The sequence below is a fragment of the Arachis ipaensis genome, chromosome B6 (assembly GCF_059453495.1).
Source record: "Arachis ipaensis isolate K30076 ecotype BB chromosome B6, ASM5945349v1, whole genome shotgun sequence".
Lineage (NCBI taxonomy): Eukaryota > Viridiplantae > Streptophyta > Magnoliopsida > Fabales > Fabaceae > Arachis > Arachis ipaensis.
In genome coordinates, this window is record NC_142441.1 from 143,930,598 (window position 1) to 143,942,841 (window position 12,244).

At 30.7% G+C, this 12,244-nt stretch overlaps 3 protein-coding genes across 3 annotated transcripts; 2 read left to right on the top strand and 1 right to left on the bottom strand.

The window, feature by feature from the left end:
- The first annotated feature begins 4,962 nt into the window (after positions 1–4,962).
- On the top strand, positions 4,963–6,105 carry LOC148563021 (uncharacterized). Its single transcript, XM_088489257.1, has one exon. It carries the CDS (start codon positions 4,963–4,965, stop codon positions 6,103–6,105), a length of 1,143 nt encoding a protein of 380 aa, XP_088345383.1.
- LOC148563022 (uncharacterized) lies at positions 5,014–7,156 on the top strand. The gene is made up of 2 exons (XM_088489256.1): positions 5,014–6,473; positions 6,565–7,156. The coding sequence occupies exons 1-2, from the start codon at positions 6,118–6,120 to the stop codon at positions 7,154–7,156; spliced, it is 948 nt and encodes a 315-aa protein (XP_088345382.1). The 5' UTR covers positions 5,014–6,117.
- Positions 7,157–7,486: 330 nt separating this feature from the next.
- On the bottom strand, positions 7,487–8,458 carry LOC107647531 (uncharacterized). Its single transcript, XM_016351603.1, has 2 exons — positions 7,673–8,458; positions 7,487–7,576 (listed from the first exon to the last, which is right to left on the bottom strand). Exons 1-2 carry the CDS (start codon positions 8,456–8,458, stop codon positions 7,487–7,489), a joined length of 876 nt encoding a protein of 291 aa, XP_016207089.1.
- Positions 8,459–12,244: the final 3,786 nt, after the last annotated feature.

Sequence of the window (12,244 nt, forward strand, 5' to 3'; positions counted from 1 at the left end):
TAATATCTTTTAAGCCATTTTTTAAATTATTTTGCATAGAATAAAATATTTTTTGTGGTATAATTTAAATAAATTTATTAAAAAATATTCATGATAATTTTCGAATTCTATACAATACTCTTCTGCCCATTCTTGATAGCTCATGAATATTTTTTAATAAATTTATTTAAATTATACCACAAAAAAATATTTTATTCTATGCAAAATAATTTAAAAAATGGCTTAAAAGATATTAGAAGTACTATAAAAATTTGTAATGTCCTAATGACTTAGGACATTAAAGAAATACTCTACATAGTTACTAATAATTTAGAAATTAAAGAAAAAATATTTTTATCATGTATTTACCTAAATCACTAGAATATTACAAACTTTTATAGTATTCATAACATCTTTTAAGCCATTTTTTAAAATTATTTTGTATAGAATAAAATATATTTTTTAATTATTTTGTATGGAATAAAATATTTTCTTTCATTTCTAAATTATTATTGATTATGTAGAATATTTTATTTAAAATTTGAGTACATGCATGTATTTACCTAAGTTATTATAACATTACAAATTTTTATAGTACTCCTAATATTTTTTAAGCCATTTTTTTTAAATTGTTTTGCATAGGATAAAATATTTTTTGTAGTATAATTTAAAAGAATTTATTAAAAAAATTTATTAAAAAATATTCATGAACTATTAAAAATGGACAGAAAAGTATTATATGGAATTCGAATTGATAGCTCATTAATATTTTAAAGAAGTCTCGTAATTAAATATTCTGTTAGTTTTTTTTAACGTATGAAATAAAAAATATATTTTTTTATTTTTAAATTATTAATTTTTTAACAGCATAATTCAAATTATACAATGAATTACTGTGTGTGTAATTCGAACCAAGCTGGTTCGAATTAGTGTGTGCGTGTGTTTGTGTGTAATTCGAACCAGCTTGGTTTGAATTAGTGTGTATGTGTTTGTGTATAATTCGAACCAAACTGGTTCGAATTATGTAGAAATGGAATTCGAACCAAGCTGGTTCGAACTACATATAAATGTACGTTGGTGGATTCATGAAACCGTTTTCGTTTTGACTTATTCACATAAATTATTTTCTCCCTTGGTTTATTTCTGTTTTTTGCCCAATAATATTCACAAGCAAAAACATCTGTGCATGAATAAAAATGACCAATCAACTTTTCTACAGAATTATATATAAAAATAAATTACATTTATAATTAAAATTTATAAATAATATAATTAAAGATAGTTCTAATTCATAATCAAACTTCAAAAAATAAACTAAACTTGCATTTTTTTTAAGATATGAATAAAAATATAAAAAACACAGTGATAACTGTAATAAGTAATGTTTTGTGTTCATAAAAAATTTAATATTGTTATGTAAATTAAAAGTTTGATATTTTATAATTAAATGTTTAATTATTTTAATAACTGATTCTTTTATAAAAAAATATATCACATAATACATATAAATAATTAAATATAAATAAATATATTAGTGAGTAATTTTTAGTTATAATAGATGTTTTTGGTAATGATAGATTTGTACATTCATACGTATATCTTAATAGTTAATATCTATCTTTCCTTCTTTCTACGCTTTCTCTCTTTTGAGTATTTAATATAATTATCAGGAATTATTGGAATAAAGAGGGCTCATCACAGCTAGAAATGAAACCTTTAGATTACGACGTTTCTTCCCTCTCTATTCAACTGAAGGTTGATATACTAACTTTTTTGTTAGCCAAAATATAAAATAATATGAATGTGATTCAATTAGCTGGCAGAATATTTCTACTGCATTATGCAAACCAAATCCTTGCAAATAATGGACCTAATTAATTAAAGGTAAAAAAGTTTACATTAAAAATTAGGAGAATGTTGTTGTGCACTTAATTATTTTAACTTCATGATTAGTGCGCAAAGCAATTCAACATTTTGAAATTAATACTATAACTTACAAATTCATTATTCATAATATAACGTTCAACAGTATTAGAACATATAGATTTTTAAAGGATTTTGTGATAGATTTATAGGTCTTTAATTTAAGGAGCAAAAGTATTAAGTTTTGGAGAAAATTTTGTAATAAATATATAGATTTGAGAGGAAAAATAGATAAACACTCTAGATTCTCTTGTTATATAGGAGATAATTCACCCTTTCTAATAGGATAATATGAGATTTGTTTATATTTAATTCCATACATAACTATAATTTAACTTATATAAATTAGAGTTAAAATTTCTGAACTAAAATAAACGTATTTTTTTATTATCATATTCTACGTAAAAATCTTAAATCCAACAAATTTTGTTTTTATGAAAAAAATAAAATAACAAATAAAAATAAAATAAGAATTTAATAAAATCTAACAAATGTTGGGAAGCAAAAGGATTTATTTTTAATAAATAAAATAAATGTAATTTTTACCAGAATAAATAATTTAAAAAATAATTACTGATTTAAATTCTCCCGTCTTATCTTGTTTACACTGTAAACGAGATAAGACCCATCAGCATAACACGTATATATCTCGTTTACAGTATAAATGAGATAAGGCCTGTACGCACTTATAAGTAGAAGTCGTTTACAGCTTCATTTCGGGTCCCAATTTGACGTAGTCAACCTCTTCCTCCCCTCTTTTAAGCCTTTTCTACCCTATTTTAGACTGATACGGTGATGGCGCGCCAGGCGAGAAACGACGGAGACATCAACAGGCTGAACGAGACGTCGCATTACGTCAGGGTGGCCGACTTCGAGGTTAGTTGCGTTCTGTTTGTTTAATCTAAGTATATGGCCATTATTGGGGTAGTCCTTAAGTGATAAGAACGTAGTTAAATGATTTAAGGATAGGTCTCTAGGAGGAATTTAGAACTATATTTGCTTGTGCAAGGTTGTTATGACATAATTATTGGTTTGGAACTCTGTTTTTCTTGTGCTAGGTTGTTAGTATTTATAACGTTCTAATTAGGATTTCCTTAGTATAGAATATGTAATTTAGGGACATGTGTAGGCTATAAACATGGAAGTAAGGACTTAAGTAGAAGTAGCTGTAAGTTAGATAGAAATATTTGCTTAACGTCTAATTTCCTATGTATCATGTTAAGCTGATCTAATTTGCAACACTCTCCCATACCTGCCATACAGATGCGTGCCATCTACAGATACAAATGGCTTGCAATGCTTGAAGGTCTCGACACATGACAGAAAAGCGCAAAAAACTTTGTCGAACATGCTGTAGTCGCGTACCAGGAGGTGACCATCGTAGAACGGTTTGACGCGTATGTCACAAATGGTTCCAAGAAAATAGCTCTGCAATGCCTAAATTAGCTTGGGCACCTTGTTGTACGACTCTTTCCAATCTCCGTATATTTGTGCAATTGCCTTCTACTTTGCCATCCACACCTTTCTGTAGGATGGTTTGAAGTGATAGCTTGCCTGGACCGCACCTTGCAAAACCAGAATACTCACAAAAGGGTTGGATTACTATGAAGCACGGACACTTTGTTTAATTGCCGTGTCGGCGTGTCGGACACATTTCGGACACGACGCATGGAGACACTCGTTCGACACGCGTGTCTCCCGTGTCCAAACGTGTCCTATCCAAAAAAACAAAAAAATAAGCCGGACACGGCCCAGACACGGCCGGACACGGCCCAGACACGGCCCAGACACGGCCCAATGCCATTTTGGAACATCAATTTCACTTTCAGTCTTTCACCCTTCACTTTAACAAAAAGTTAAAAACCTAACCTTTCACCTCCACCCCCAAACCCGTCTCTGGCTCTGTGGCTCCAACCCACTCACCCTCTCCTCACCGCCAGTCTACCGCCACCTCCAGCCATCGCCGCCACCTCCGGTCGCCACCGCCGTGGATGTTCATCATCTCTCTCCACACCCACTCACTCTTAATCTCAGCATCTTCTCTTCACTGCCGTCACTTCTTCTGTGGTGCTTGTCATCGCCGTTCGCTGCCGTTCGCTGCTGTTCACTCCCCGGTTCGCCACCTCTTCGTTGCCGTGTTCGCCACCTCTCCGGTCACCACTTCTAACGTGACCGTTGCCCTGCTCTCGTGCTCTTCTGCATCCTCCATTTCAAGTAAGGGAGAATATTTATTTTTCCATCAATCAATTTTCTGGTTCTGTATTTCTATTTTTCTCTGGCCTCTGTGCTTCTCTTTGGTTCTGATTTGTTTTATCATTTTTGTGCTTCCATTTGATTTTGGATTTCTATTTTGTTATGTGCATCTCCTTGGTTTGGTTTTGTTTTGTTTTGTGCTTCTGGAATTAGATATTGTTAGAGACTTCTTTCATAATTTTTTACTGCTGCTATGAGAAGATTAGAAACTAGAAAGTAATAGAAAGACACAGAACTGATAGAAAAAAGACAAGAGGAAAAAAACTGGATTGATTGTTAATTTGTTTTTTAGCATACATAATATGGCAGTATTCAGCACTTATGTATATGAAGTGGAATATGCAGTGACTTGTAAGATTCCTAGAAATCAATTTATTTTGAGTTTTAGTGTAAATGTCTAGACTCTAGATAGCAATTTGTCTATACTATAATTTGTTCTATATGCATTTATGTATATGCTGTTATTATATATATCATGGTTCTAATGCTAATCCTGATTCATAGCTTTAGGTTATGTTTCTCTTCTTAGTAATCATGTTCATATTGAAGGATTATTTGTTAAGGTTTTGTTGTGGTCATTGGTAATTCGCACCTTTTATAATATGTTTTTATTTGTTTCTTTTGTAGTAAACATTAAACAATAATAGCTGGGAATGAACTCAGCTTACTTACACAAATGTTTAGTATTATATAATAATTTTCTTTGGTTTTGTTTTCTCTTAATGCTTTTTTTGGTTCTGTTTTGCTCAAGAAATTGAATTATAAAAAAATAATTTTATTTTTTAAATTATTGTAGGATTGTGAGAGATGAGTTCAGAGAGTGTTCAAAACAATTTTGAAGAAAGTGTTGATAAGCCTTTATGGAAATTTGTAACAAAGAAAGATAAAATTGAAGGGGGCGGAAATCTTGAATTTCAATGTAAATTTTGTAAAGTTTTATTCAGTGGTTCTTATACTAGAGTAAGAGCACATTTATTGAAGATTTCAGGAAAAGGAATTAGATTTTGTGCAAAAGTTACATCAACAAAGCTTGAAGAACTTAAGAAACTTGATAGTGAAAGTACATTGTTGCATGAAAGTAAAAAGGCTAAGTCAATTCCTCTTCCACCCTTATCTAATGCAAGTGAAATTGATTCAAGAAAAAGAAGAGCTACTGGACCTTTAGAGAAAACTTTTAATATGAATGCAAGGGAGACTCTAGATTTACATATTGCTAGAATGTTTTTTTCATCTGGATTACCTTTTCATCTAGCAAAAAATCCGTATTTTGTCAAAGCTTTTTCTTATGCTGCCAATAATTATATTGATGGTTATATTCCTCCTGAATATAATAAATTGAGGACAACTTTGCTTGAGAAAGAGAAGCAACATGTGGAGAGAATGTTAGAACCTACTAAGAATTCATGGAGTGGAAAGGGAGCGAGCATTGTAAGTGATGGATGGAGTGATCCCCAAAGAAGGCCTCTTCTTAATTTTATGGCTATAACTGAAAGTGGGCCTATGTTTTTGAAAGCTGTAGATTGTTCAGATGAGATCAGAGACAAGGATTATGTTGCAAAGCAAATAAGAGATGTCATAAGAGAAGTCGGTCTCTCAAATGTAGTGCAGATTGTGACTGATAATGCGCCGGTTTGTAAAGCGGCTGGTTTATTGATTGAAGCTGAATTTCCATCTGTTTTTTGGACTCCTTGTGTTGTTCATACTCTCAACCTTGCTTTAAAGGACATTTGTACAGCTAAGAATACAGAGAAGAATAATTTTGTTTATCAAGAATGCTCATGGATTACTCAAATTGCTGACGATGTTTCTTTTATAAAAAATTTTATTATTAATCATCATATGAGGTTATCTATTTTCAATGAATTTAATACATTGAAGTTGCTTAATGTTGCTCCTACTCGATTTGCTTCTACTATTGTGATGCTCAAAAGATTTAGGTTGTTAAAGTAAGGCCTCAAAGAGATGGTTATAAGTGAGAAGTGGTCTTCATATAAGGAAGATAATATTGGCAGAGTTGAAGTTGTTACAGAAAAGATTTTGAGTGAAAATTGGTGGCAAAAAATTGATTATATTCTTGCTTTCACAAATCCTATTTATGATGTTTTAAGAAGTACAGACACAGATGCACCTACTCTTCATTTGGTCCATGATATGTGGGATTCAATGATCAAGAAAGTAAAAAGTGCTATATATCTCTATGAAAGAAAAGATGAACAAGAGTCATCGTCCTTCTACGATGTTGTGCACTCAATATTAGTTCAAAAATGGACAAAAAGTAGCACACCTCTTCATTGTTTAGCACATTCATTGAATCCAAGGTAACTTTTTACATTTATTATTTATAACTTTAATTTATAAGTGAAGATAATTGAATCATTATTAATTTATGCTTAAACACTAATTATATAGGTATTATAGCCACCAATGGTTGAGAGAAGATCTTACACGAGTTTCTCCTCATCAAGATATTGAGATCACTAATGAGAGAGTTAAATGCTTGAAGAGGTATTTTCCTAATGAAGAAGAAAGGAGAAAGGTAAACATTGAATTTGCAAACTTTTCTGATGGTAGAGGTGTCTTTGATGATTATGACTCTTTGAATGATAGAGGCATAGTTGATGCAAAGTCTTGGTGGCTAATTCATGGTAGTAAAGCAAAATTTCTTCAACCAATTGCTCTTAGGCTACTAGGGCAACCATCTTCATCTTCTTGTTGTGAAAGGAATTGGAGCACATATTCTTTTATCCATTCCCTGAAAAGAAACAAGTTGAAGCCTAAACGTGCAGAAAATTTAGTATTTGTCCACACTAATCTTCGTCTTCTTTCAAGAAAAACTCCACAATATAATAAAGGAGAAACTATGATGTGGGATATTGCTGGAGATGCTTTTTCACCAATTGATGAAGAAAATGGTGTTCTTGAAGTTGCTCACCTTTCTCTTGATGAACCGGAGTTAGAAAGAGTGACTTTTTCTAATGATGAAGATATCAACCATATATGATGGAGAAAGAATGACTTTAGATAACTTTTTTTTTGTGTACATGTGATGTACAAAATTCTTACTATCTTTATTAAGACATAGGAATTTAGAATTTTATCTTTTGAATACCTATACACTTTAGGAAAAATACATATCATATGGTTGTTTTTGAAAATATCTCTATTAAGACATATCTCTATTTAAATATATTATATTATTAATATATGCGTGTCCCCGTGTCCGACAACTTTTTAAAATCCGCGTGTCGCCGTGTCGCGTGTCGTGTCGTGTCCCGTGTCCGTGTCCGTGTCTGTGCTTCATAGGTTGGATTGAATCAACGGCAATATGACCCTATAGATCAGATTGCTGTCTAACTAACGATGGTCTTGAGACATGGTGGGTACTACACAACTGTGTACTCCGCCAACCCTCCGAACTTCCCTGAACACAACAAAACAGTATTGCTTCAGCCATATCTCAAACCTACTTAATATATCATACAGAAGTACCGAAAAGTACAATTAAAGTTGAACTTACCAGTATCTGAGGTTCTGCCGAAGCGCCCACACGGAGGCTCCATTGACACCCATTGTCAGCTTGACGGCACTGCACATGGTACTTTAACCGGTCCGATTTGATCACCCGGTACTCCGCACTCCTGCGAATATTGTAGTTCTTCACACCCTGAAGCACTGCCTCTCGACTTCTGAACATGTGGCCGACCCGAAACTCTACCCCTCCGTCTAGGTTGTAATCCTCTTCACCCGTGTTAGAAAATGAAGTCCTCTCATGCATGGCGTCCATATCCAGACTATGATAGTGACTTGGCACTGCCGATAGCGCTGGAATTGGATGAGGTGGAGGCAGGACATGGTGCGCCACAGTCTGGGTAGGTGTCTCCGGAACAAACTCATCCTCATCCCCACCATCGGACGAATCACTGTCCGCACTGTTCGCCACGTAATCATCGTCCAACTCCTCCTCACCCTCCTTTGCATCATTCACTGGAATGGCGACATGAATGGACGGTGGTGCAAGAGGTCGGTTGTCCTGTACATAGGTCGAGTGTATGGAACCACCGCAACCACTATGTCCCACCTCGGCGGAAAGCTCCATTACCTGCTCCACCACGATCCTCCGATGAATGTCGAATATCAGTCGCACATGCTCGTCTTTTTGAAGTCGGAATAGCCGAAACTGAAAGATTGCGTTACCCATGGGTGCCACCAACCTATATGCCACCCTTCCGATCTCCCTCACTTCTGTACCACCGAACTTGCTCAATATCAAACTCTTCAAATCCGACAACGTATTCACATGCATGCTGAGTGCGAAACAATATCGGATCCTCACACTCAAATGTCACCCCGTTGTCGCCATTTCTCATACGACAATTGGGATAAACAAGCACAACTAAGTGTGGACTGTTACTGGCCATTGATGCCTTATTTTTGTGAGAAAAACGAGACAGGAAAATGATAGAAAATATTTGTGGAAAATACCAAAAGTTACACATCCTTTTATAGCTACTGCTAATTTGTCTTCTTCTATCTCGTTTACAGTATAAACGATATATATGTATCTCATTTACACTGTAAACGAGATATACACGTGTCATGCTGATGGGTTTTATCTTATTTACACTGTAAACGAAATATATGAAATATTATCTCGTTTACACTGTAAACGAGATAAGAAGGAAAATTTTAAATCGATAAATATTTTTTAAATTATTTATCTTGATAAAAATTATATTTATTTTATTTATTAAAAAAAATCCGAAGTAAAAAGCTAAGATAATAGTATTATTTACTTGAGATGAATATATTTCAATTATAGGAGAGGCAAGTGATGCAACATAACCTAGATCAATTTTGTCTTTTTTCACTCTCATCTAAGAGTCCGTGTTTTTCACTATGATACAGGAGAGATAAATGATACAACATGTTCTTCTTCTTCTTTTCTATAGTTGTTCATTATATTTAAGTGTGTCTTTTCTCCTTTTATGTTTATACTTTTTGATCTTCTGCTCTCTTGTCTTTCAGCTTTCTTCTATCTGTGTCATTCTTCTTCTCATTCATTTCGTTTCTCTCTTTTTTATTTTTTAGTTTTAGTTGAATTAGATTTTTAAACTTAAGTTAGAAAATTGAGTTAAACTTATCATAAATTTTTAAAACAGACTTACAATATAAAATGTGATGATTGATAAAAGACCCTTATTTTAGTTAATATTTTAAATTTAATTTAAATAAGTTAAACTATGATTATTTATTAGACTAAATATAAATCAATCACATATTGCCATGTCAAAAAAGATAAATTCTCCTTATAATAAAGGATTTCGGAGTGTTTGCCCGAAAAAAATTATCAAATCTCTAAAGAATTATAATGATGGACTTATTTATAGGTCCTTAAACGAGATGAAAGATTGATGAGGATCGGATGCATTATATATGGCATTATAATTTTTGAGAAACTTAAAAGTCCTTTTTCCAAGTACTTCATTGCTGGATATTTTTTTCTACTCGAAAAGTTTTAAAATTTTCGATGGAAACTTATTATTACATTTTTTTTCCTTGTTGAGAAGGTTATAAATATATTGCAAAACTAGTATTAGGGGTGCACATGGACCGGGTGAAATCGGGTTTTCGAAATATACACCGGGTCTATTTATTAGACCCGAACCCGATGAAACTAACACACTTTCGGACCACAATTATACCAGGTAAAAATCGGGTCATTAACATTACATTACGTTGATTACCTTCTTGTAAGCTAGCATGTAAAAATATCCAAATTTCCAAGACTCCAACCATTATTTGACATGGTAAAATTCACTTAGAAAAATATAACAAGACCCTTCTTTAAAATTAAAGCATAACCACAATCAATACTAAAGTATAACCACAATCAATACTAATATTGTTTAATAACACCAAATATTTAAGTCAATACAAATAACATAATATTATGCATTAGTCTTATGCATTCTAAACATAAAACATTAACTTATAGTCTTATAATGACTAATAACACAAAATATTAAGGTTTACAATATTTAAATTCCACATGAGAATAGCCATGATCCATCACTAATAACACAAAATATTAATTGTGTATGATGACCGGGCCACCGGGCCGAGTTCGGGTGACCCGAGCTATGACTCGGACCCGACCCGAAATAATGACCGGGTCTATTTTTGAGACCCTTACCCAGCTCTAAACTCGGTGAAATCACACCAAATTAGCCCCTAAAGTGTTTGGGGTCGGGTCGGATCTTCGGGCCGGACCGGACCATTTACATCCCAGACTAGTATTTTTATTCGTAATAATATTATGAAAATATAATTTTTTAAAAATTACATCGATTTTGTTTTGATATTATAGATTATAGTATAAAAGATTTATAAAATTAAATTACTTTTACAAAAAGGTCGTAAGAGACAAAAGTTCCGTCAACTAAAAAAATCAGGATTTTCATAGATAAAAAAATCAAATAAAATATTTTTAATTATTATTTTTATGTAAAAGGGTTTAATTTTTTTACTAATAATTAATTTTAGCATTCGTTATCCAAAATTTGAAAGAATTTAACGTATATACTTTTACATTTGATTAGGTGTTAAGTCTATTGCACAAATAAAAATAATTAATTTTTATGCTTACTATTTAAAAATAATATTTTTTCTCTCTATGTATATAAAAATATAATTAGATATTAGCATAAAAAAATTTATATTGATAGTTATAAAATTAACTCAAAATTATTTTTTTAAAAAATAATTGAATCTTAATTCTAACTTTTAATCACAACATTAGTATTATCTCTAAATTATATGAAATAAATATTTTAAGAAAGAAGAGAAGTGAAAATATAAATTAAAAAGATAAGCAGTAAAATTAAAATTAAACAAAATAAATATACATATAATAATAATAATAATAATAATAATAATAATAATAATAATAATAATAATAATATCTTTTATTTGAATTATATTATGTTGTTAATTTTATTGTTTGTAAAATAAAAAGGTAGAAAAAATAGAAAATAGGAGAAATAGAGAGAGAAAGATAAAGATAAAGAATGAGAGAGAGAGTTTGTTAATTTTGGAAGAAATAATTTTATTTTAATTGTTATGAAAAATATCTAATAACACATTTTGATTTGTCAAATTATTAATATAATTATAAATTATATATAGAGTGAGAAGGATTGAGAAAAATAGAAAAAGAAGAGATATATAGATAAGAGAATGTAGGAAGGGAGTTTATTAATTTTAGAAGAAAATGTTTCTCTCAATTTTAATAAAAGAGTGTCATGTGACACATTTTAGTTATTAAATTAGTTAGTAATATATAATATAATTATATTTTAGTTTTAATATTTTAATTTTAATTTAATTTAAATACAATTAGAGAATGTTATGTTGCATATTTGATTATTAAATTGTAATTAGTCATTAATAACAATGATATATAGGAGTAATAAAATGGTGAAGGAATGAAAGAAATAAAAAAAAAAAGAAAGAAAAAATTTCTTAATTTTAGAAAAAAAAATTAATTTCAATTATAATAACGAAATGACATGTGATATATTTTAATTATAAAATTAATAATATATAATAGATTTTTCAAAAGATATACCCATCTTATTATTCAAATTTAATTTATGAAAGTAAATATTGCTATTTTCTAATTGATAATATCGTTTTTATTATATGTTATTTTACCTTTAACTTCTTATGAACCATCTTTCATCACTAAAAAAACAATAACAAGAACAGAAGATAATAACTAAAAAAAAGTCACATAAAAGAGTGAGTAATAGTAAATATCAAATTAGAGAGTGACAATATATTACCTCCTTTTGTATACAAAGCACCGTTTAATACTTTAAGTCTTTAAGTAATATTTTAAATTAACCTTCAAAAAACTTTTAGTTGATCAATTTAATATTCAACAAACTTTAACCATTAACTAAGTCCATAACACTTATTTAATTAAACAATTATCACGTCAAATTTTGATAAAAGTTTACAAATTAATTCTTATCGTTATTTACTAAATCCTTTCATATATATAAACGTGAGAATTAATTCGTCTAAT